The 27,298-nt window shown below is 49.4% G+C and overlaps 1 protein-coding gene across 4 annotated transcripts in view; it reads right to left on the reverse strand.

Annotated features, from left to right (window-relative positions):
• MAPRE2 (microtubule associated protein RP/EB family member 2) overlaps positions 1-27,298 on the reverse strand; it is a 1,024,543-nt gene that overhangs the window by 258,542 nt on the left and 738,703 nt on the right. For all 4 annotated transcript variants that reach the window (XM_078687332.1, XM_078687330.1, XM_078687331.1 and 1 more), the window contains one exon: positions 6,048-6,175. In XM_078687332.1, coding sequence (XP_078543458.1) covers positions 6,048-6,168 — 121 coding nt within the window. In that variant the 5' untranslated portion in view covers positions 6,169-6,175. The remainder of the gene's footprint in view (positions 1-6,047; positions 6,176-27,298) is intronic.

The raw sequence follows: 27,298 nt of genomic DNA on the forward strand, positions 1-27,298 counted from the left end.
TGAAAAGTATATGGGCCCTGAAGCCGGAAACGGCGAAAACTATTGGTCGGGTGGCCTCGCGCGCTCTATCACTCCAACCGTTTCCCGTGGTGACCACTCCCTTCGAGCGAGTAGGGGTCGACATCGTAGGGCCCCTGGATCCTCCAACCTCTCAGGGGCACCGCTTCATCCTCGTCCTGGTGGACCATGCCACCCGCTACCCAGAAGCTATCCCCCTCCGGACTATCACAGCCCCCGTAGTGGGTCGGGCGCTAATGGGGATCTTCTCCAGAGTCGGCTTCCCCCGAGAGGTCGTCAGTGATCGGGGCACAAACTTTATATCGAAATATATGCGGTCCCTGTGGCAACAGTGCGGGGTCGCGTATAAGTTCACCACCCCGTATCACCCTCAAGGGAATGGACTAGTGGAGCGATTTAATAGGACCCTGAAAGGAATGATCAAGGGCCTAGAAGAGCCCCTCCGGAGCAAATGGGACGTTCTGCTGCCATGCCTCCTGTTCGCCTACCGGGAGGTACCCCAGAAGTCCCTGGGGTTCAGCCCCTTTGAACTATTATATGGACATCCGGTGGGAGGCCCCCTCAGCCTGGTCAAGGAAGGCTGGGAGCTGGCCGCCTCCGATACTCCGCCCGATGTTTTCCGATACCTCTTGACTCTCCGCAACCAGACTCGGAAGTTCCGGGAACTGGCCGAAACCAACCTGAAGGCCAGTCAAGAGGAGATGAAGCGCTGGTATGATGAAAATGCCTCGTCCATTGAATTCGAGCCGGGCCAGCAGGTCTGGGTCATGTCCCCGGTCGACCCCGGCGCCCTCCAGGACAGATGGACGGGGCCCTTCAAAGTGGTGGAGCGCAAGAGCCCCGTCACCTACCTAGTGGACATGGAGTCCCCCCGGAACCCCCTCCGGGTCCTACATGCCAACCGGCTCAAGCCCCACTTTGTCCGCACCGAACTGAGCCTGTTGTTGGCTACCGATGACGGAGCAGAGGACGACTCCAAGCCTCTACCAGACCTCCTGAGCACCTCCGAGAAAGATGGCTCCGTCGAGGGAGTCTCCCTCTCTCCCGCGCTGACACCCAAACAGCGCCAGGACTGCCAGAAACTGCTGGGGCAATTTGCGAACTTATTTTCCCTCACCCCGGAGTCACCCAGTGGTGTGTTCACGACGTCGACACCGGGGACAGTCCGCCCGTGTGGCACCGAGCCTACCGAGTCCCCGACCGAGTCCGGGCCTGCATCCAAGCCGAAGTTTCCAAGATGCTAGCCCTAGGGGTAGTCGAACCTTCAGACAGTCCATGGGCCAGTCCCGTCGTCCTGGTCCCTAAGGCCGCCGCCCCCGGGGTGCCCCCGGAGCTGCGGTTCTGTGTCGACTACCGGGGACTGAATGCCGTCACCAGGACCGACGCCCATCCCATTCCCCGAGCGGATGAACTGATCGATCGCATGGGAGCCGCCAGGTACCTCAGCACCTTCGACCTCACGGCCGGATACTGGCAAATCGGCCTCACGCCAGGGGCACAAGAACGATCCGCTTTCTCGACCCCCGATGGCCACTTCCACTTCAACGTGATGCCCTTCGGCATGAAGAATGCTCCGGCCACCTTCCAGAGACTAGTGAATCGGGTGCTGGCAGGGCTGGAAGAGTTCAGTGCCGCCTATCTGGACGATATTGCGGTGTACAGCCTCTGTTGGGACGAGCACCTGACCCACCTCTGGAAGGTCCTGACGGCCCTCCAACGGGCCGGACTAACAATAAAAGCCAGCAAGTGCCAGATCGGTCAAGGGTCCGTGACCTATCTGGGACACCAAGTGGGGAGCGGCCAAGTGGCTCCCCTTCAACCCAAGATCGACGCCATCCAGGCCTGGGAGCCCCCCGTCACCCAGACCGCCGTCCGAGCCTTCCTGGGGCTCACTGGATACTATCGGCGGTTCATAAAGGACTATGGGAGCATTGTGGGGCCCCTCACAGAACTAACCTCCAAGAGACTACCCCCGAAGGTGCACTGGACCCCCGAGTGCCAAGTAGCCTTTGAGACACTAAAGACTGCCATGTGCACCGCCCCGGTGCTCCAGGCCCCCGACTACAGCCGAGAGTTCATCGTCCAAACTGACGCCTCGGAACACGGCATTGGGGCCGTACTGTCCCAAATGAACTCTGACGGAGTTGACCTTCCTGTGGCCTTCATCAGCCGGCGCCTGCTGGCCCGAGAACAACGATGGAGCACCATCGAGAGGGAAGCATTCGCCGTCGTATGGGCCCTAAAGAAGCTCCGGCCCTACCTCTTCGGCACCCACTTCCGAGTACAGACCGACCACCGGCCCCTGCGGTGGTTGATGCAGATGCGGGGCGAGAACCCGAAGTTGCTACGTTGGTCCATCTCCCTCCAAGGGATGAACTTCACCGTGGAACATCGCCCTGGCAACGACCACGCCAACGCTGACGGCCTCTCCAGATTCTTCCGCCTTGGCGAGGAGAATCCCCAAGAAGATGGGTGACTCTCCCCTGCCTTCAGCTGGGGGGGGACGCGTGTTGGACCCGGCCTCGTGGCGTGGTCCTACCCCTCTCGCATGGCGGGCCCCGGACGACATCGGCCCTCCATCCAGCCCGGGTCGGCCTCGGGCACACCTCTGCACGCCCTCCAAACCACCAGATCCGCCACCCGGCGGCCCACAACCACTGACACGGCACACTCGGGCCGCCCCAGCATTACCGGTCCGGTGCCCACCCCGGACCCTCATTCCAGGCCCGACGCCATCTTGGGCCCATCACGTCACAGACACGTGGTCCCGGGCCAGCCGCGGCCACGGCCCCAGCGAGCCCGCCATCGAGGCACCAAGAGCCTCCCGGTGGTAGAGTGGCCACTCAACCAGAGACAAGGAGAGGGGAGTTTCGATGGCTCGCCAACCGTCCCCAGATGCCTGGTTTCGATCGGCCTCCGGCCTCCCTGAGCGCTGCCCCCCCCCCGCTGGGTGTCTGGACGCCATCACCCCGGCCTCTCTGACCCCCAGGCGAGAGGGTCCGGACATCAAAGGACTCCAGACCTATATCTGGGCCAGCCCCGGAGTAGGACGGCAGTTGTATCCCGGAGTCGAGAAGCCCTGCTGACGCTGTCGCGGCTGACCCTGAGACGAACTCCCCTTGCTGCTCTACCTGGAACCTGCTGGCGCTGCCGCGGTCCATCTTCGCTGTAACCACCTTGGAGCCTGCTGGCGCTGCCGCGGTCCATCTTTGCTGTAACCACCTTGGAGCCTGCTGGCGCTGCCGCGGTCCATCTTTGCTGTAACCACCTTGGAGCCTGCTGGCGCTGCCGCGGTCCATCTTTGCTGTAACCATCTTGGAGCCTGCTGGCGCTGCCGCGGTCCACACTCGCTGAACCATCTTGGAACCTGCTGGCGCTGCCGCGGTCCACACTCGCTGAACAATCTTGGAACCTGCTGGCGCTGCCGCGGTCCACACTCGCTGAACCATCTTGGAACCTGCTGGCGCTGCCGCGGTCCGCACTCGCTGAACCATCTTGGAACCTGCTGGCGCTGCCGCGGTCCACACTCGCTGAACCATCTTGGAACCTGCTGGCGCTGCCGCGGTCCACACTCGCTGAATCATCTTGGAGCCTGCTGGCGCTGCCGCGGTCCACGCTCGCTGAACCATCTTGGAGCGTGCTGGCGCTGCCGCGGCCCAACCTTCCGGAACCCCCCTGCACGAGGATTGAGAGCTGTGCGTAGGGTCCCATTGCAACCGACCATCTATAAGACTGTCCCGCTACCTTGCCCCTTGCCACGAGACTTTCCAGATCTCTGGATCTGCTGTATATATTGAAACGATACTTATTGCCCGATAAAGATTGAAAACTCTATCTACGTGTGGTGTATATTTGTAGTGGTGTGGTTACTCTGCTGTACGATTCTAGGAGAGGGCCCTCCCGTCGGAGGCCTCTCGACATCGCTCGGTCCCTTCTCTAAAGGAGGGGTAGACCTAGGGGTGGTCAGTCAGACACCTTCTGCCTCCCCCGGGTTCGCCTTTCTAACACAATACATAACCCTTTTCAATGCAAACTGACAGGCAATGGCCTTATTTTTAAGTAATTCATGCTTTAAAACCCATATCACGGCCAACGACAACAGGCACGTAAGTATCCTTTCTTGTATGGCTAACCTTGAAACAGTCGCAAGAACTGACCAGATGCCTCTACACACATGATCTGTTTGCCCTGAGCATCCACAGATTTAAGAAAGCAGCTGCAGACATTAACTCCTAGTGGTGGCTGATGGGTAAGCTGAGTACGATGGAGGATATGCCTATAAGTATTAAATTCATATAATTACAAGAGACTCTAGATATGTACAAAACAGCTTCCTTTCAGTACTTAAGATGGTATACTATTCACGGCAACCAAAGACACTTGCTCTCCTTTTCCTGACAAGCTGACTCTGTCTGTCCAAGTGTCAATACTGGGTGATCTGGGGTTCGAACTGCAAGGTCGGCTTGCAAATATATAGCGCTATAAGGTCTGATCGTTTTATGACACTTTATCAAGGTCAATCATAATGGCCTACAATGACTCTGTAGTCACTACTTGGCCTACCACTATATTACCATGGTGCGTATATTAGAACTGTTCTTCCCTCCACATACACTTTCCTTGTGATGTAATGGTTGGGTAGAGGCAGTGGATCGGATTCATTGTTGTGCAATATATAAGACATGCAATATAATGAAGGTATACTTGAGTGATTCACCTCCAACATCACAATCAGCGAAAATGTAATGGAGCAGATTTTGGCACTAACTTTTCCGGCAAGGAATGGTCGAAGCCTTTAAACTTACTATTAAAACCTATAGCAATGCAAGGTTCAAGCTCCCTCAATTTCACATAATATATACAGTATTATGACACATTGGTCACGCAGCACAAGATTAAGTACAATAAGACAGACGGGCCCCAAATGTGAAACCCCTGCTGAATCATTTTAAAACCTGATATGGGAGCGTATCCAGATATGACAATACTGGGGGCAAATAGTAGACTTATTTACATCGACTGCTAATTTATAAAATAACAGGTTCTCCTGTATCTCATTACTGCATATATCACCTTTCTGAACCAAAACTCAAATGAAAGAGAGAGGCCATTTTGGCACCAGTGCTAATCAGACCTACTAGAACCATACACTGGCTGAAAGCAGAACCTCTTGCACTGAAGGACCGAGGAAAGTGGAAGAGCGGTCAATTGTGGTGGAGATGTGTCTGTCTAACATTAGAACAAAAGAAAGACTAGAAGACAACTTAGTTGCATCCTAGCCCTGCTGAAAAATGTTTAATTGCGCTGTGTTTGAGCATACTTAAACATATATTTAGACTGTTGGGTGTAGTTGGTGAATTACTCCTTGATGTAGTTAGGACAATTGCACCCAAGCTAATTCCAGCTTGTACTTCTAAATATCAACATGCATGTTACCCTTTTGTGTCATGGAGCTTAACCTGCATCTGTTTATAAATGCGTTTCACATAAGTATGATCTTGAATGCAACTCGAACACTTTATATAAAGGTATTGAATTTCTCTGACCAATCGCCTGCAGTTACTTGTGTGGGGCAGCTCTATGAAGCCTAGTGAATTAAACACACATGACTCTCCTTCTTCAAATGACCTTACAACGCAATTTTAGGAGCTAAAAACATAGCAGAAAGACTGTGTGGTACAAAAACAGACTTACAAGATCACGAGCACAGAGAAACTGCAGTTCACTGACTCTCACAGTAAAAACAATGTCAGAATATAAAGTAGATGTATGTGTTAGGTCGCAGATAAGCTCTATGGGGATTTTTAGTACTTCCCTCTCACCTTGCTGGACGAGCATTCAGGTTTGGGTTATTAACAGGTAAAGACAGGAAAACCTGGCAAAGCTCTTGCCCTGCACATTCTGCGGTGGATTGTGGATGGAATCTCTTGAAGGGTGATTTTGAAATGATTAAGAATGTCGCTATCACATAGTGATAATACTGAAGGGCATGTTTCCAAGTACCAGTGGTAATCTGGAGACGTTCTTACCTGAACACAGCTGTTCGACTTTTGTGTAGTTGGAACACACGATGTCATTCACCCAGGCAATGATGTCATGTCTGCTCATAGTTTCCTGGGTGATCGAGGTGGAATACACGTTGACCGCCATCCCCCAACTGCAACAACAAAAACAACAGAAATACATTAAAAGGATTGACTTTTTTGGTATTTTCACATTTCTTGTAATGATATTTTGCCAGCTATCTTTAATAGAAAGAAAGTGAAAGTGAAACTCACAAAGACGGACCTCAGGGGAATGCATGCCCTGAGGGAACGCATGCCCTGACTTCGCAATCATGGACACAGAAGCTGGTTATAAAATTGCATTCAGTGGCTCTGTATCATACAAAGCTGTCATTCCAAAGTCCAGCCAGGAAAGGGTTTGGGGTTATTTTGAATTTAGAAGACCAGTAAAAAACACGAAAATGGTATGAGGGTTTTACTACTGCATGAGAAACAAACATTGTTGAATTATTTGGCCACGCCGTGGCTTACTACTGGAATGGTGCCCATGCAGGTTAAATCGGAAACTCAATCTTACTTTTTCAAAAGCATGTTTACTATTATTTTATACATATAAATGTGACAGAGCAAAACATTAATTCACAGGTCGCAAGCACACGGTATAATTACAGCTGTAGAGGATAAGTCTTCCATGCTTATGCAAAAAGTAGAGGCCACACTCTTCCAGCAGAACCCTCCACTTAAGAAACCTTCTCCTGCTCAAATAACTAACTGAGAGATATACAGGTCAATGTGACAAAAATGTTTCTTTAATAGCATTAACACAAAACAGGTCTTTGCAGTACAATATTTCCTTTAGTAAGGTCCTAAAATGTTCTTGCAACAGCGAACACATATATCATAGTGGTCAACGAGCCTATGCCGCATGATTATTACCATAGCATGCAAGCTATAACCCAACAATCAATAGCACAGGGAGGAGGACCTCAATCGAAAACTGTGATATAAATCAGAGTTACAAAGACTGGTCCCCGCTTGCTGACCAGCACCATATTCAAAACCAGCTGCATCACTAACAAAGCCATTGTTTACAAAGGACAGCACTCTGCATATCTTGCAGACATGCTCACCATCGTGTATGGCTCTTGGTACAACTGCAGTCAGGACATCATCAGACTGGAGACTATAGACCAGCTAGAGCTTGACAGGGTATTCTGCCAAACCCCAGTCTGCCCACCTGATTTAGAGTTGTGTGGGCTGTCACCTTTCTGTTAGCTGAGCCCCTGTTGAATCTGTTGACAGAAAGCTTCCTCCAATTACTCAGTTGAGGGAATGCTTCCTCACGTGGCCTGACGCAGTAGGGTACATCCAAGAAATTGCATTACACCACCCACCTTATTTAGGGTGGGCATGATAACTCCCACATCCAAGGAAAGATTCTCTGGGTGTGGGGTCATTAGTTAGGAATTTTCCAATAACATGCGCCCGCCTTAGGATTAAACAAACACTCTGTTAAAGTTTGGTAAACAGCTGTATTTTGTATCCTGACAGGAACCACTGTACAGGGATGTTCTATCAAGCTACAGAACTCACCGCTGGGTCAGCAGTGACCTCTAAATTTGGCAGACAGGAGTCCATCAGGGTTAGTGGACATAATGTCCACCTAACATACTTTTCTCTGTCTGCCAAACTTTAAATATGGCCCTAGGAAGAGTTAAAAAAAACCTAAGCAGCAGACCTTTTCCATCTGTGCACCCAGAATCTGGAGCAAGATTTCCATAAACATCAACTTCGCCTCAATGCTGCTCCAATTTAGGAAAGAGTTAAAAGACACAGCTCTTTAAAACACTCCATCACAAGCAGAAACAGTACACTTCTGCTAACTCTCCTGTCACTGCTGGCTGCATTCTTACCTTTGAACTTGCACATCACTCCATTGCCTTTTCGCTAGGTTTGCGCTACACCAGCACCACATACATGTTGGTAACATGTTTTGCGACCTCCTAGGCATGTGATGGTAAGCATTAACCAGTTTTCATAAGGACAATAACAGTGTCTAAAGTCCAGTGTCCATGCAGCGCAAAACCTACTGCTTGTGACAGAGTAAGCATTGCACTTGATTACAGCACTGTCACTGTCACTAAGGGAATACATCATATCATCAATGGCCCAACTAACCTGACAGGGACTAAGACACTTTGTATTCATGGTACAACTCTTAACTTGAATCGAGGATGTTTCCAATATAAGTACCTAACTCCTGTTCACAAGGCACCTTCTGTTAGAGAAGTATGCTATGAAATGAGTAGGATGATGTAAATAGTTGCTTAATATAAAGGAGGAATATTTACTTGCTTGTAAATCGAGATCTCCTTGAGGGGACTCTCCAGTGAAATTATAAGCATTACATATATTCATCTTACCCAGAGGATCATAAAACACTTTTGAAAAAATAGGTTTGGTTTTACTTTTTGTTAAAAGAAACCATATATTAATTTAAAACAATTTAGCAGCCCACAAGCTTACATTGACCAATTACATTTTTATAAACTAACGACTAACTTAAAAGTACAGAAGTCACCAACTAAACTAAGCAATGAGAACAAAGACAAAAACTTATTTTGCAAACCTTTTTAATAGATAATAATGTAGCAATGTAGCCGTGTAGGCTGTGGCTGTGTATAAAGCTAACACCACAGCCTTGATGCCAGTATCCCATTTTGCCCTTCTAGCAGGGGGGTGTCCCTGTTCTTTTTTTGACTGAGACATGGGATACCGCTCTCGAAGCCATCAAAATCCTTGTTCTTTCCATGAGGAGGGGGGACATTGTGATTCTTATCATTTCAATGGAAATTATCAGGAAGGAGAACAAGGATTATTTGTAACTATTATTCTCGTGAAGTAAAACTCCATTAATAATTATAAGCACTCAATCAAATATTAAGCCTACCCCCACTATGAGCTGTGGAAAGAAAAGGGAACAAGCATTGGCAAAGCCAAAAGATCTCACCTTTGGGACCTACGTGCTTTGCCAATGCCTTTTACCATGCTGTACAGCATCAGCAGAAAGATCTAACTAATGAAAACTCCAGTCGCCGAAGATGTTGTACAGAAGAGCGTTGTTTAGAATCCACTAGTGGTTTTCTTGGAAAACATTGCTGAGTGAGTACGCTTGGGTATTTTGAATACCTGGAAGGTTAGTTGCAGTAATCTTCAGGTTCCAGGCTACGAACCACGTATAGTTCTAATGTGTTTCCTGTGGACAGATGTCCCATTTGCCTGTGAAGTGTCACTGTCTGTCTCCTGCTGGAGGTGTTATCACAGCTATAGAAGGCAGATGATCGTCTTTACTCCTTAACTGACTGTGCTGTAAATTTGGCTGCCCTTGTTGTCGTTGCTACATCTAAGTCAACAAATGGGCTTGAACCCTCTGCAGAAATTAGCGACACTCATAGGGCTTTAGACATGCTACTTGTGTTTCTTCTTTTCCCTAAGCCAACAGCTGCAGCATTTTCATCGAGGTACGCATGCAATTCATCCACTCATCTGCATGTGAACCAAACAGAGTAGTCCTTGAAAAAGATTTAGTCATCTCCAGTGTGCCTCTGGTCTGAGGCCTGTATGACAGAGACAAGATAGAAGTATTTGCAGAAGCACTAATAATGTGATTGAGACCATCATGCCTTCATTTAACAGCTTCAAGAAATCCTGTCTTCTCTCCCGGGGTAAGGCATCAGAGAATTGTTGTACCAAATCCCAAAGAAACCTCTCGTCTCTGTACAGTAGGGCACCAGCACACTGGCAGGTTTCATTGCTATTGCTGATGTGGCACAGACATTCCTCCCCGCATAGTCTATGTGCTTGCTCTCTTTGCCAGAGCAAGAGTAGAGAAGGAGTGATTGTGTTCTTCTTGGCAGCAGAAGCAATTATTTGGTCTAGAGAAAGGCCAGACCTTAGGAAGAAACGATCCCGCCCTAAGGTATGTTTTTTAAAAGCCGAGATGGAGCAGTCTTTGCAGACAAAATAAGTTGTAGGTTTGGGCAGACCTGGAATTAGTGGAAGAAGTGATCTCGCTGATGAGCACTGTTGTAACATCTCAAACATTACTGAAGTAATTGTTGAGATGGAAGGCAAAGGGATGTAAAGTTGATTGCTACCTCTGATAAAGAATTCCTCAGAAGTACTTTTTGTCATCAATAGGTGAAATACGGAAAGACACACAATAACCAGATCACGAGAAAAGGATTGTGTCTTTTTTCTGCCACACTAAAAGACAGTGTATTTTGGTGAGAAACATTTTTTTGTCAGAAAATGGTAGAAAATGTTTGTACGTCCTAAGTGACCTCACGTGAAATCCTTTAAAACAAAGTTTAGAAAGATTTCTAGGACAACCCCCAGCCCCCCCCCAAAAGACCAACCTCAATGCTTGAGGATCCTGTCAACAAGAGTCAGAAAATAGTGCTGGAGCACCTACCACTGACGTGGCATGACGGGATACCAGAGGATTGGATTTTCTTAAAGCTGCAGTGTTCGTTTTCATAGCTGCATCCTCTGAGGGTACACTGTCCTAGAGTTCCCATAATTTCCTTACAGTTTGTGAAGGAGGTTTTTTCTTGCTACATAGTGTATTTATTAGTTAAATTGTTAACTAATATTCTTCTAAATTGGCTGTTGATTTATAAAGAAAATAAATGGAATTAGACTACATAGCTTTATAATGAGCTTCTAAATAGTTTTAAATGCGAAGATTTGGCTTTTTGAATCAAAAGTGAAAAACCTCAAACTATTTAAAAAGGGACTATGTACATGGGCGGGGCAACTCCGTGGTTATGATTTCAATTGAGAGTTCACTCAAAGTGAACTAACTGCCTTGCATAAAAAGCTACTTTTGGTAAAACGTTACTTGATGAAAATATCTGCTTTATGTAAATTACTCTTAACTGAAAACAACTGTTTACTATAAATAGCTACTTAGTGTAAACAAATGCTTGATGGAAGAAGATAATTTATGTAAACATATGTCTAGTGTAAACAGTCTTGTGTTGAAAACATCTGAAAAATGGCTAATATAAACAGGCTCTTGAAAGAATGACTGTTCACTGTAAAATGATATAGTTATCTTTTTGGTGTAAATAGCTAATTGGAGTAAACAGCTTGATGCAATTAACTACTTAGTTAGAATATCTGCTTGGTGTGAAAAACTGATTAGTGCACAGTATTTTGGCTACTTGGTATAAGTAGTTTCTTGGAATAAATAACTGCTTAGTTAAAATGACTGCTTAGCCGAAATAGCTGGTAGGTGGAAATAGATTACTGGTGGAAATCAAAAGCTTGGTTTACATAGATACCTGATGTAAATAGTTGCTCGATATGATTAAATACTTGCTGTATATATTTCTTGTAAACAACTGCTTGGGGAACACAGCTGGTTGGTGTAAATGACGGCTCAACGAAAATAACTAGTTTGTAAAATTGGGTCATGGTGTAAATAGGTAACTGGTGTAGTTGGCTCTGATGTGTAAAAATCTGGTTGTCGGTATAGACACTTTCTTCCTTGATATACAGAAATGATTTGAGTTACTGCTTGCCTGGTGTAAACATCTGTTGGTGTAAAATAGCCAGTTTATGTAAGTACCTACCCGGTGCAAATATCTGGCCTGTGCACATAGCTGCATGGTGTAAAAGCCACTTTGAGTAAATTGTTTCTAGGTGTAGAGGTGCTTTATGTAGGGAAGGTTAGATCACCGACAGTCCTCTTAATATGGATCCCAGTTGTCTACTTAAATTGCATGTCGCAACTGCCTGGTCCTCTAATGACAAAGCTCACTAGTACCAATACAGATATTAAGTGGTATGTATTCTGAAGGTCTCATTTAGAGTTTGGAGGACACTCTACATAGGGAGTAGACTCCGCTGGTAGAATTTCCTCCACCATAGGGATATTAACGTGGATGAAATATAACTGGGTGATTCTACTCCGTATTTAGTGTCTCCTCCCATAATTGGGAGATTTTGGGTGCCTTTCCAACTCTGAACGAGACCCTAAGGCCCATAATTCTACACATGCGAAGAAAAGTCTGAAGGCTGTTCTTGGAAGGACCATAAAGAGATAACACATCAGAGAAAGAGAATCAGCATATGGTATTAATCACCGTGCCCTAACAATCTGTTCAACCTCTAATTAAAGTTTTTAATAAACGATTCAAATTAAAGAGCTTCAAAGTAGGATACGTGCAAATGCTGATTAAAATGGATTTCATGTATTCTTTCTGTAAGCACGCAACTGTCTATGGGATGTATGACGTTACAACGCATACTTTTACCACGCCTACCATTACCACGCATGTATTTACAACGCAGGTACCTTTACAACGCATACCATTACAACGTAAGTATTGGTAAGTATATAATATTTTTTTTAATGTAATTTAATTAAAATTAATATAATGTAATTTAATTTAATTTAATTAATGTAATTTAATTTAATTTAATCAATTTAATTTAATGTAATTTAAATTTAATTATATTTACTTTTTACCCTGTACCCCTTTACCCAAAAACCCAAAACTGACCCTGAACCCTAAAAATACCCCTTTACCCAAAAACCCAAAACTGACCCTAAACCCTAAAAATACCCCTTTACCCAAAAACCCAAAACTGACCCTGAACCTTAAAAATACCCCTTTACCCAAAAAACCCAAAACTGACCCTAAACCCTAAAAATACCCCTTTACCCAAAAACCCAAAACTGACCCTGAACCCTAAAAATACCCCTGTACCCCAAAAACCCAAAACTAACCCTGAACCCTAAAAATACCCCTTTACCCAAAAACTGAAAACTGACCCTGAACCCTAAAAATACCCTTTTGCCCAAAAACTGAAAACTGACCCTGAACCCTAAAAATACCCCTTTACCCAAAAACTGAAAACTGACCCTGAACCCTAAAAATACCCTTTTACCCAAAAACTGAAAACTGACCCTGAACCCTAAAAATACCCCTTTACCCAAAAACTGAAAACTGACCCTGAACCCTAAAAATACCCCTTTACCCAAAAACTGAAAACTGACCCTGAACCCTAAAAATACCCCTTTACCCAAAAACTGAAAACTGACCCTGAACCCTAAAAATACCCCTTTACCCAAAAAACTGAAAACTGACCCTGAATCTTAAAAATACCCCTTTACCCAAAAACCCAAATAATATTTTTAATAAAATAATATACTTACCAATACTTACGTTGTAATGGTATGCGTTGTAAAAGTACCTGCGTTGTAAATACATGCGTGGTAATGGTATGCGTTGTAATGGATCCTGCGTTGTAAAAAATGCGTGGTAATGGTAGGTCGTGGTAAAAGTTGCGTTGTAAAGGTTGTATAACCTGTCTATGTGAACGACAAACCAACCAAAAATACAACAGCGATCCACTAGAACTACTAGAGATGTAAGTAGAGTATGAACTACTCTAATGAAGGAGTAATACACAACGCAAATAATAATAGCTTGTCATAACTATCAATGGGAATATAATTGACTTTTTATTTAATATATACAGCAATTTGATAATGATGGCCTCATTCAAGGTTTTGGCGACAGTGCGGAAATTTTGCAGTAATCATAACAATGAAAAGTCAAATTACAAACAAATAGAAATGTGGGATTAATAGTCAGCTGACGTACCATCAGAGTTACAGAGACTGACGCAAGATATACTATTAACGCCACCTAACAACAGATACCGGATCAAAAGACCAACTGGGAATCTATAGCAAGAGAACGCAAAGCAAGCATAACTCTTGTAGAAGGCTTGATGCAAATATAATGGAGAAGCAGATATAATGTCATAGCCACGTTGCAACACAAAAGGCGGATATAAGTGAAAGATCAACATCCCTGTGACGTGAGGGGACATACCATGCATTGAACTCACTGACGCAGTCTGCCCCCACAAACGTCACCATCTTTTCCAGTTTTATGGAGGATATCCATTAATACCCCCGTTTTTGACACCACTGGTGTACATTCCAGATACGGAGGATCTAGCACTTTTTGTGGCACAATGGATGGCTGTGTGAATGTTAGTAACTGTTGGGAATGTGCTCCCCTCACTTGTAGCCTTATATGCATTATTAGTTTTTATCATCATGGTTTTGACTGCACTGGCCCTAAAGCTGCTGAGAGTCATGTGGAGTTTGCCCAGGGTGTGCTATATCAAACAAGATAGCAGTATCTTGGGTTAGGTTCAAGACATATGTAGCCATCTCTATGATCTCCCTCGCTCGTGGCCCTTATAACAAAGCAAAGAAACATTCATTGTTGGTGCGGTTGTTTCTGTGCTGCTGTTGTGGGTCAGGTTGTCTTCATACCTCCGGTTTCCTCTGGATTGCCCATATACATTGGATCTTTTCCCTGATCATGCCCTCTTCGGGTGCCGGTAACAGCTTGTGTCAAGATCGTAGCCCATACGCACTACTGTGCATAGTGAGCAAATTAAGCATGTGCATGACGTTTCATATCAAGCCACCACTTTTTTAAACCATGAATGAAGTGTGGTGTTACAGGCAGAACATGCACTCTGTTACATAGGACAGTCTAGGGTCCTATTTTGTTGGGTGGGAAAGTGAACATCAGTTTTTTTTTTTAGCTTTCGACATATGGTCTTGTGTGAGTGTTCCATTCATGCAAAAGTAGAGCACCTGGAGGAGCTTGGCGGGCATCCGTGATGGCCGCGTGAGCACAGCGCTCTCCGGACCCCCGCCACTCCCGGCATGATATCCTGAACATATCCTGATTCTTCACGAGGATTTGTGTAGAGGACGCTGGGCTGATCTTCCTGGGATTTTTGGAATTTGATTTGGACCCGGGGCGCCGAAGATACGACGACTCGAACTTTCGGGGTCCGCCCTTGAGGTGCGCCCGGGACTGGGTGCGGCACTGTGGCCGTCTTGGAGTTGAACAACAGCGGCAGGGGGATTGGACTTGTGGGTCCCCCTCTTAAGTTTCGGTTTCGATTCTGCCTCAGACTGAGACAACTGGCAGGGGAGTCTGGCCTTTGCTGGGTCCGGCGCACGAGAGGGCTGTCGGGCCTTTGACTAGCTTATTCTCCTTCCAGGCTAGTTCACTCCTAGTGGTACCCTCGCCGCTGCTTTTTGGTCCCGACGCCTTATTTTCCTGCGGCCATTTCCATCGGGTCGAGTGAGTCTCCTGGTGACGCAGTCTCCGACATGGCGGGCAGAGGGGACCGAGAGACTCGGAAGACCAAGACGCCCCTGCGTGGGGGCCCGGTCCAGTCCAATGTTATGGACCGTTACACCCATTCGAAGGGGTCCCCTGGAGCCGCCCTGCCTGGCCCAAGTGTGGTTGACCACATTGTGGACGCGTCAACGGAGCCGTCCTTGCAGGACATCATGGGCGCCATTTCTGGCATGAAGGAAACAATAGGCCAACAGTATGAAGCTTTGGCCCACAAAATCAACACCGTGGCCATTGATGTGAACTTGATTCGGGCCGACCTATCTAAAACCATTGAGAAGGTGAAGTCATTGGATCTCAAGTCATCCAGCCTCACGGCAGACGTCTCGGAGATACAGACGGAGATTGGCAATCTCCGTAGGGTAAACGATTTCATGACCCGGCGCCTGGAGGACTTTGAGAACAGGGCACGTCGCTGTAATGTGCGTGTGGTTGGCGTTCCGGAGAATCCAGACCCGCACTCTGTTGATCTCCTGGTCGAGGACCTGATCCAGAACTACCTCTCTCCGTCTGGGTTGAGTAAATTCTTTGCAGTGGAACGTGCCCATCGTGTTCCGGGAGGCCAGGGTAAGCCGGGCGCCCCGCCGAGGCCTATTGTTGCGAAACTCTTCCACTATAGGGATCGGGACGCTATCCTGCAGGCATCGCGCGTGAAGGGCCCGGTGGCCTTTGAGAATGCCACGGTGAACTTTTACCCGGACTTTTCTCAACAGGTGCAGAAACAGCGTATGGGCTTCCGTGGAGTCAAGAAGCGCCTCCGGGACATGGGATTGCGCTATGCTATGCTTTTTCCGACCAGGCTGCGAGTTGAGTACAATGACCGAACCTTTTTCTTTGATCGGCCTGATTCAGTGAATGACTGGCTGGACTCTCTGCCGGACCGACCTCCTGCGACTGAGCCCGCCGACCACCCGGGTGGTGCTGAGGGTGGTGTAGAGAGCTGAACTACTTGTCTATGCCCGGGTCTTCGTGTAGAGTAACTTCTTCTGGGATTTTATGCCTAAGTACCTCTACTGTCTGTGTGTTCTCCTCGTTATTTTTCTTGATCGGGGTGGCGGGTGGGCCAGGGCCTTTCCTCCTCCGGGGTCTTTTTGTAGAATGGGGGTTCTTGGGCGACAGGCACACTGCATGTTGGGGTGGCTTTTTAGCTTCTTGCAGGGGTGCAGGGTGGGGGGTGTTTCCTTGATTGTTGGGGGGTGGGTGGATGGGAAGTTTGATGTTTGTGTTTTGTTTTATCAAGGCGATTCTATCTTGCTAATGATGTTTTTGATGTCATGCTCATTGGGGGAGGGTTTCGGCGTTGCTGTGTGGGGTGGGGGGTAGCGGGTTGAGATTTATTTCGTGGAATGTCAATGGTCTGGGGGATCGTATTAAGCGGGGTGTGGTGTTGCGATGTCTGCGACGTTTGTCTCCGGATATTGTTTTTCTACAGGAGACTCATTTGGTGGGCAATACATGTCGTGCAATGAATAGGTGGGGCTATCGCCTCGCCGCACACTCGGGGTTTACCACGGGTTCCAGGGGGGTGGGTATCCTTGTTCGGGCTTCCCTCCCCCTGGCTATTGATGTGATCCTTGATGATCGGGGGCGTTACGCAGTCCTCGTGGGACGCTATGAGGGTCGGACCCTTTCCTTGTTTGCAGTTTATGTGCCCCCCGGTCTACAGACCTCTACCTTTTCCGATTTGGGCCGGGTGTTGTTGAACCTCCCTGATAGTACTCTTTTCATAGCAGGGGACTTTAATTCTGTGTTCTCCGGTCTATGCGATCGTCACCCCCCTAGGGACACTCCTTCGGCCCAACAGTGGCTGGGCGGGTTTCTGGATACGTTTGGCTTGGTGGATTGCTGGAGGCTTATGCATCCTACTCAGCTTCAATACACTTTCCATTCTGGGGCCCATGGGAGTTTGTCTAGACTGGATTATTTCCTGATGCCTGCGGCGCAGTCGCCGGCGGTTCGCGAGATTAGACACCTCCCCCGGGGCATCTCTGATCATTCACCGCTCTGGCTTTGTTTTGAGGTGGGGGTGGAGGCGGCGGGCCGGGTGGCTCCTATCAACCCATGGTACCTCACCTCCCCCGAGACCCGCAGTCTCTTGATTAAGTCTTTGGACAACTATTTTCTAGACAACGAGGGGTCCGTCTCCTCTGCGATATCCCTGTGGGAGGCCTTTAAGACAGTGATTCGCGGGCAGGCCCTTTCCCTTATTGCTGAATCTAAAAAGGCGAGGAATCGGGAGGTGGTGGACCTTGAGAGGGAGATTGCTGAGATAGAGGCTGCCCTGGAGTCGGATGTTACACCTGGTAAACTCCACGCCCTGGGTCTGAAACAATTTGCTTATAGGTCTTTGGTTACAGATGCGGCTAAACTGATGTTTCGAGAGCAACAGGGTCGCTTGTATGATGTGGGGGACAAAGCGGGTAAGTTGCTGGCATGGTTGGATAAGAAGGAGAGGGCGAATCGTGTGGTGCCTGTGATTCAGACTTTGAGTGGTGTGAGAGTGACCGACCCGGTTGGAATAGTTGAATGTTTTGCGGACTATTTTCGTGTGGTTTATTCCCCTGTGTCTGAACGGGATGTTGATGACTCTCGCCTTTTGTTGCGTGATATAGCTCTGCCCAGTGTTTCCGATTTAGACCGAGTCTCTTTGGAGTCCCCTTTCACTACGGACGAGATAGCGACGGCCATTCGCTCACTCCGTTCGGGCAAAGCTTTGGGCCCGAATGGATTGCCAATTGAATTGTACAAGCTACGTCCTGATAAGGTGGCGCCCTATCTTCGCACCATGTTTTTGGAATCCCGGGAGCGGGGTATTCTCCCATATGATCAGCGTCTGGCCACGATTGTTGTTATTCCGAAAGAAGGTACACCTCGGGACCTTTGTTCGTCTTATAGGCCCATTTCCCTGTTGAATGTTGAACCCAAGGTTCTGGCTAAGCTTCTGGCTACCCGCCTCTTGACGGTCATCGGTGGCTTGGTTCATCCGGATCAATCCGGATTTATCCCGCATCGCAACACGGCTCTTAACCTACGTCGTCTCCACGGTGCTGTTGCGAGGGCGGGGCTTCTGACGGAGCCGGCCATTTTGGCTTCGCTAGACGCTTCGATGGCCTTTGATACGGTAGAGTGGCCCTATCTTTGGGCAGCTCTTGAGAAATTTGGTTTCGGACCTGAGTTTATTGGTTGGGTGAAATTGTTATACGCCGAACCCTTGGCACAGGTAGTGGTAAACGCTCGGGTTTCTGTCCCCTTCTGCCTTGGTAGAGGGACCCGTCAGGGATGCCCCTTGTCTCCGTTGCTTTTCGCGCTTGCCCTGGAACCGTTAGCTGCGTGGCTTCGATGGGAACCTTCACTCAAGGGGATCCGTTGGTCACCGGATTTTGAAGACCGCGTCTCGCTTTACGCGGATGACATTCTTCTGTATCTTACTTCCCAGCGTAAATCTTTAAATGTCTTATTTGACGTTCTTACTTCGTTTGGTGCTAACTCAGGTCTGGTTATTAATTGGGCTAAGTCCTGTGTGTATGTTCTCTCGGGTGTTTTGCCCCCATTACCGGACAGATTTCCTATCCAGGTCGTCCAGTCTGGCTTCAAATATTTGGGGATCTTTATTATGCTGGACTCTTCACTCCGATTCGAGCGTAATCTCCTCCCCCCGCTTCTTAGACTGCGACTGGATGTGGCCCGCTGGCGTAAACTACCCCTGTCTCCTCTGGGCAGGGCTGCCCTTTTTAAAATGATGTCTTTGCCACGATTCCTATACGCACTTCAAAATTCTTTTGACGACGTTCCCGCTACCTATTTCCGAGAGATCGAGAGTCTTCAGAGGCAACTGATCTGGGACGGGCGTCCACGTATCGCCCTTGCGAAACTTACTATCCCTTGGTACGACGGGGGCATGGCGCTCCCCGATATCAAGAGATATTATTGGGCTACCCAGCTGTCTGCTATTAACCACGCAATGTATTCCCCGGGTCGAGATCCGGCCTTTGAGATGGATAGACTCCAGCTGCCGGGAGGGGATTTTAATAGAGCGCTTTATTCCAGATCGGCTGGGCGCCATCTTACGGGCCCGTCCAGGACCGCAGTCAATGTGTGGCGCGCCGCGAATGTGAGTTTGGGATGGGAGAACCGACTGACAATGGCGACTCCGCTTTATGCTTCTGAACGTTTGGGATGTCTCTGGTCTACTAAGGGCTTTGACCGCTGGGATATGATTGGGATATGTAAAGTGGGTGATGTCTGTGTGAAGGGTAGAGTGAAGTCTTTCCAGGCCCTTAAGGCCGAATATGACTTGAGTGATAGAGAGTTTTTTCGATATCTGCAGGTCCGGCATGCTCTGGCCTCAGTTCTGACTCCTGATGTGACCCTACCCGAGTCCTCCCCCCTTGAGGATCGCATACTGGATGGACACTTGCCCGATAGCACTATCTCCCTGATTTATAAGAAACTGATTAACAATCGCGCTGACTTACTGCTCCGACTTCGGGAGGTTTGGGTCGGTGATGGGTTGGACTTGGATGACGAGGATTGGCAGTCGGCACTCTCTTCTCCGAAAGAGGTCGCCATTCCCGCCCGTCTTCGTTTGGTTCAACTTAAGATCCTACACCGGGTGTATGTAACTGGTCCGCGTCTGGTTGTAATGGGTTTTTCCCCCGGATGGCTAATGCAAACGTGGTTGTGGGATGAGTGCTACATTTCTGCATATTCTTTGGGAGTGCCCGGTGGTAGCAGCCTACTGGATTGATGTGCTTGCGGTGATGACTGTTGTGACTGGTATTACCCTGCGGCCTGAGGCCCGACGATGCCTGTTGAATGTGTGGGAACCCACCGACTATTCTGTGGCCCAGACCAGATGGGCGACCTTGGGATACATGGTCGCGAAGCGGGACATTGCGCAGCTCTGGGGCGCATCCAGACCTCCCGACGTCTCGGGGTGGGAGGATAACATGGACTGGTCCATGTTCCGAGAGAAGACCGTCTATGTAGCTAGGGGCAGACCCAGGGCGTGGACAAAGATTTGGGGTCAGTGGAACTAATATCGTGGAGACATTTGTACCCCTCCCTTGGTTGACACTCCCGATGTTACCCTATCTCCCTAGGCTGGCGTTCCCGAAGTTTTTCATACTGTTCTAGGATTTTCCTGTCCTCCCCGCTGCCCCCCCCCCCCAGCCTTGCCGAGTCCCATTGATTGTGCTTTCGTCTTCCTGATTAGTGGCTTTCCCCTCCGCCTTCTGGGCTGACCTTGATTAATGTGCATTCGCCTTGTGTAGAGTTTGTTGTTGTTTTTTATGTTTAATATAGAAAATTATGTCCTGTCCTATGTTTTGAGCACTATTTGGTATCTGATTTGTGCCTGGCCACGGAAGTGATCGTTTGCTTCTTATGTTGTGCGTTGCTCTTAGCGGCCAGCCCGTGTGGTTGTAGGCCCATCTTTGTAATTTTTATTTGATTGCTCAATAAAAGTTTTTCACCAAAAAAAAATAAAGTAGAGCACCTTTAATTTCCTCACAGTTCTGGTGAATGCATGTGTTGTGAAGTTCATGATTCTAGTTCCAGTGCTAACACGAAAGGGGCTTTGCGCACCTGTGCTATTGCGTTGAACCAGCACTCTAGTGATTTCACAGCATTTCCAGCACTCTTTTCACCATAAATACTATTTGAATGTTTATAATTATGAATCTGATCATGCTAAATGAGGTCAAAGGTGCTTTCAATGAGAAAAGCTGACGATGTAAATGGGTCTCCATGAAACAGAGAATGTAAAGGTAAAAAAATGTTGGAGAACAGATACTCAGTTAAACAAAATGGCGGGCCACAATTTACAGCAAAAGAAGATGCTAAAAGGGCTAGAGTCATTTCTCATTATAGCACAATGGTTGGTAATTCTTACATTTTAATTAATGTTTTAATATGTACAAGAGAAAAAATGGCAATGGACCTGGACACAAAATTGTATTTCACAACTTGTTTTTCAACGAGTATAATTTTTGCCTTGATAAGAATAAACTTTGAGGAAGAAACATGATCACAGCACCTGTGAAGGAGAGGTTCAGGCTCACTAAACATACCGACGCTTCTTATGGGCATGATGACAGCCTTAGAGCCCACCACATGGACAGGCAATCTCATACTGTGCAACCCCCAGCAACGGGTTTGCAGGGTGGCGAATGTCAGGCTAAGGCCTACATTTACAAGTAACAAGTCTTGTGGGAATGAGGAATGTCTCACATAATACTGGCATTTACAAGACATAGAGCTATAACTGAAGAAAGTATTTAACCCAGACCAAACTATAGTATAAAGAGGTGTGAGACCAGAGAGGTACGTGGAGTCATTTACGTTACCACAGAAGGAGAAGATCAATTGATGGGAATTATCGACTCTTAAGTGAATTAAAGTGACTTTGTACATGGTTGAGCATAAAGAGGTACGACCTATTTACTCCCTTATGCTGCCATGCACAACTGGCTTCCCGAAATTGCGCACATAGAACATGTTTTTCAGCATCTGACTTACTTTTACATTGGTAAACGGGCTCACATGCACACACTCAATATGGCGTTGCAAGTTCTACGATAAAGGCAGTTCACAGTGAATCCAGAAGTCACCATGCACTACTTACCAGCATGTGTGTGTGTGTAGTCAGATACTTTTTCTTGTCTACTGGGGTGACTCCTTTTGAATCACTTCTTCCAGTGTGCTAATCTGTCACTAGACTATATACAGCTGTACTTACACAGTGAGTGTGTTGAGGAATAACTGTACTGGTGCACTCTACATGTACAGCTGATCTATCTGCACCCAGTTACAGCATATCGGTTTTTTGGCATTGGACTATGAAAGTCCAGTGGAATACAGAAAACAGAAATATCGCTGCTTAAGTGGAATCAATCACCTTTGCACATCAACAGTCTGCTCTAATAATAACTGCTAACAACTCTACGTTGTCCATAGTAGTCCAAAAACACATAAGCCTGCAAACTGGATCTCCTGCAAAAAGGGGTAGCTTGTGAACTGGCATTGTGAGAATACCCACCCGCTCTTGGTGTGAGGTTGAAGACGGACTTCTGGCCTTGGCCACTAAGGCGTCATCCATGTACTCTAAATAACATACTAGTTTAAGCTCCAAGGGCACCTGCTGTTCTGGGTGCAGTGATACTGCAGCTGCGTCCTTGTATAGTGGTAAAATGTCAAACTGCAAGGTCCCACCGCAAAACAATGAGGAGGGGATGGGAGGGAGGGGTAAGGGCTTGAAATCCTCATTACCAAAAGAGTAACTACCTAACAATACGTGTGCCATGCTACCTTCCCAAAAAAGCCTTACTTTTATTTGGTCGTAGTGTTCCAGCCGGCTGCCAGTGTCCCACGCCAGGGACACCGCAGAGGTGTGCGTTATGCCCCTGTAGGAGGTGCACGGCTGTTGTGTGCAGACCGCTCCTTCCTTGCACGCTCATCTGTCGGCCTTCGGACAGCGAGTGACGCAAGACGTGGAGGGTGTAGTGTCCTAGCATGGACACGTTCTAGTGTTCAAGTGTATGTATTACACTTTACACCCACCCACCACAGACGTCATGGTGTCACATGACGCTGGCAATAAAAGGGGCCGAGCGCACGTGCTTAGGGCCATTCCCACTACCCTCATCTGGTGTCTGTGTCAGGTCATTGCTGCGCCTAACATGCGGGCCCAGGGCCCTCCACCTCCAACTCTACAATGGCGACGAGGCCGGTAGTGCAGCCCATGCGTGCCACTACCCACTGCTAACCACTGCTAAATCTACAAGAAATAGGGGAAGAGAGCTGCCCGTCTAAAGGGCATCCCCTGTGGCGAGGCGCAGCGCGCCGAGAAGCCGGTGGGCACATCGAAGCCCCGCAGTGACCGGGAGCCCCACAGCAAGCCGACCGGAGCCCACCCGCGTCGACCGCCACCGCCGAGTGCCACCAAGCAGCTGCGGACCGCCCAGAGCCCACCTGCGACGGCCGCGAGGCTTAAGACCCCCACCGGAGAGGTGCACGGGCCGAGCGGAGCCTACCCGCCACGACCGCAACCAAGCATCTGGCCCGCCGGCCGAAGGTGAGCCCCACGGGCGAAGTGCCCGCCCTGAACTGTGCCATAAATAAGCAGGACCAGCGGAGCCCACCCGCGGCCTGCCCGAGTCGTTCCCCGCCCCCGCCGCGTGTGTGCTTGGAAGCGGCGGGGCACAGAGACTAATGGCGGCGTGAAATACAGTGCGGCCGGACCCGCAATCACCATAGACTACGAGGGGGAGGGAGCGGAGTAGCTAACCGCCTCCCGACCCCCCTCGCAACGTGTTCCAGGCCAGCGGAGCCCACCCGCGGCCCGCCGGTAGCCCCCAGCAAAGGGAAGACTCTGCAGCGCCAGCGGAGCCCACCCGCGGCCTGCCGACGGCACCCCCGAGTGAAGAAGAACTGCCGAGCCAGCGGAGCCCACCCGCGGCCTGCCGACGGCACCCCGAAAGGAAATGAAACTGCAGAGCCGACGGAGCCTACCCGCGGTCTGCGATGTCAGTGGCAGGTCTCCGCCGCGCAGCGTGTGCGAGTAGAAGCTGCTGCGGCGGGAGACCGGTGAGCAGAGTCTGCAGGGCCGGAGGAGTACCAGCGTCTGTATAGGCAGAGCCGGCGGAGCCTACCCGCGGCCTGCCTCAAGCGCACACACGCAGCGAGGAGTGAAGGGGGTGGCGCGCTTCCCCTGCCTGCGAGGGAAGCGTCTCCACTGCCTCTCCCCCCCCCCCCCCCGCCAGAGCAGAGAAGCATCAACACACCCCCCCCCCCCCTCGCGAGGACTGCCGAGGCTGCAGCGAGCGGGGAGGGGAAAGAAGGAAGCGCCTACACGCGGCCAGCGCCGCTGCAGAGAACAGGAGCCTCCACCTCGTGGGCTCCAGGAACACCAAAATGCCTGTAAACTGCCAGCGCTGCTAAAGTGAAGCTCATACCCCGAACTGGGCAAAACACTGAGCCGTCTTCCCTGCACACACATACTCTCCAGCACACCAGGCACCACGAATGCCGACACACACACTGCAAGCGTGTGAGCATTGACCACATGGTCCAAACTAACAGTGCCTTACTTGCATGCAGGCACTCCTATGTGCCCCCACCCTGTGAGCAAACAGAGATGCAAACCCAAGAGACTCACCAGCTCACAGCAGCAGCAGCTCCAGCCCCCTGTGCACTGTGACAATAGAGTGCACATTAGGGGAAAACAAGACAAGCTGTTACCAGAATCCAGCAACACTGCCACCCAGTGGCCAAATGCAAAAGTGCACCTGCCTCCACAAGGACTAAAAACAAGCATTGCACAACGCAAGAAAACTCACGCAGCAAGTAAGTTCTCCACAGCGCAAGTGACAGCGAAAGCGTCGAAACTCCCGCAGCAAGAAAGCATCCAACCTCTCACTCAGCAAGTAACTGCGCAACAGCGCCAGCGACACCCACACACACCAGCAAGGAGTCGGCGACTGCCAGTTCCAACGCGACGTGGGAAAAGGCACCAATGCCTCACAAAGCATCCAAGCACTGACGTCTGGAGGAAACGGCTGCCAAGCACTAAAAGAATGTCCAGGGAAACGACTGCCGCGATCAAAGGACGGAGAGAGCAGCGACGCCTTGTGGCCACAGGCGCTCACCGCATCATCAACTACTCCCGTCAACGGTCCAAAGCATCAAGTACCCGACGACAGCCAAAGCAGCAAGTACCCAACGTCACGCCGCAGGCGTCCCAGAACCCTGAACAGTAAGTGCGCAAACAACGCGCCCCGTGGCGACGCACAGCCACCACAAGCAGAAAGAAGAATGCATGCAGCGCCATCGCGCAGAACAATCTTCGCGAGCGATCGCCCATCAAGTGCCGACCCGCGACAGATCCATGGCGCCTCCCAGGAGCTGATCCCCAGAATGATCGCCCATCAAGTGCTGACCCACAACGGGTCCCCCAGGAACTGTTGTAGCGTAAAGTCCGACAGGACGACCGAAAGCAACCTGCCAGGCATCGGCAGAAGTGGATCACCAACCGGTCCAGGACGTTCAACCATGAACAGGTCCACAAACATGGACCCCCGAACGTCACCAACAACCATCAAGAAAAGAAAGCATCAAGAAAAGAAGGTTCGCGACACCAACTCTGGCTGCTGAGGAAGAAGGAGAAAGTGTCCCCGACGAGGACAAGACCAGGGGTACCCATGCAGGGTGCGCGCACTGCATGGAGGACCCAGGTCAGAAGAGAAGACACAAGTTTGGTCCAAGTGATGTCGCGATGCAGAAGGAAGAAAAGGAGAGATCTGAGTGGCACGTTTGCCACCGTGAAAAGGAAGGATGAAAAGGAGAGATCTGAGTGGCACGTTTGCCACCGTGAAAAGGAAGGATGAAAAGGAGAGATCTGAGTGGCACGTTTGCCACCGTGAAAAGGAAGGAAGCATATCCATGTGGCCTGTTGCCACAATTAAGAGTAGAAGGAGAAGTCAGTGCGAAGCAACGTCCTCACAGAGAAACAACTAAGGAAAGACAGAGAGGAGTGCAGGAAGACGAAGACCGCTCACTCCCGAAGAGAAGTAAGGTGACAAGTGCCAGGACAACAGTGAGAGGAACACGAGGCCGGAAGAACACCAGTGGCAAAGAAGACCAGCTGACAGACGATGTTTCCGCACACCCAGGATCTGCGGAGAGGAGCAAGCGAGACCGTTAGTGACATCCACCTTTGGGGTCCCACGGACACTGGACACATGCCAGCCGTGGTGACCCAGGGGCAGAGGCCTCCGGGACGCAGTCCCCGCGACGAGAGACGGTCCTCCGACGCCCATCCGAAAGGTCCGGGGAGGGCGAAGACATCGCAAGCAAAGACAGAAACCAACAGCTACCTTGGGACGAGGCTGCGGAATCTGAGGTGAGACACATCGTCTCTTCCATACCCCCACTGACGGCGGCGCAGGAACAACTGATGTGGACACATCCAGCCCAGCGCGAATCCGAGAAGAGGACCTCAAGGATATCCCGTGGCAGGGGAACACCGACGAGAGGGGTCATCCTAGTGAGAGGGATGCCTTGCAACGGATCTGCCTTTTGCCAAGTAGGACACAGACTACAAATAAAGCTAAGGCCAAGGCCGGAAATCGTGCATCATTCCCCGGCGAACCACCAGAACTCTAACTGCACCCATCGCCGTGGAAGTGAGCGAAAGAAGGACTGTGAGGACAATTTGGTCGCAGAGTCATCAACAGACTGTTTCCATCGAGCACCACAAACCGGTGCCACTGTGAACTGATGTTACCCGCAACAGGGTGAACACCATCTGTGATTCCAAGCAGCGGCGGATTGAAAGACACTGCGGAAGCTGAACACTTTACTGCATCCTGATACATGTTATTTTCCCCACAGGTTGATTTCTGAATGTGGGTCTTTGCAATTAAAAAATGGGAGGGATGTAGTGTCCTAGCATGGACACGTTCTAGTGTTCAAGTGTATGTATTACACTTTACACCCACCCACCACAGACGTCATGGTGTCACATGACGCTGGCAATAAAAGGGGCCGAGCGCACGTGCTTAGGGCCATTCCCACTACCCTCATCTGGTGTCTGTGTCAGGTCATTGCTGCGCCTAACATGCGGGCCCAGGGCCCTCCACCTCCAACTCTACAGAGGGGAAAGGTTGGCAGCCGTAGCGCGGGCCCCGGGCACGTGCAGGGAACTCAAAGAGACCCGGCGCGTGACTTCCGTCTGCAGTGTTTGCAAACAGAGGCGAGAGCTTTGCTTCATTTCCGCTTCTGACAGCAGGCCGCTCCACAGGGAGCACGCGTGGCTTCAGGGTGCAGGCACTTCATAAACCGCGCCTCTTTCATATCTTTCCTGCTCTCTGTCTGCGCAGCAACAAGGATTCGGAGCTTATGGGGAGATGAAAATAAGAAGCCCAGGGCTAGTTTAAATGATGATCAACTGCGTGTGGCGCGAGCCTTCTGTTTCCTGTCGCCACTTCGCACGCGCTGGCGGCACGCGGAGCTGCGGACACTCAG

The sequence above is a fragment of the Lissotriton helveticus genome, chromosome 4_1 (genome assembly GCF_964261635.1).
Source record: "Lissotriton helveticus chromosome 4_1, aLisHel1.1, whole genome shotgun sequence".
NCBI lineage: Eukaryota > Metazoa > Chordata > Amphibia > Caudata > Salamandridae > Lissotriton > Lissotriton helveticus.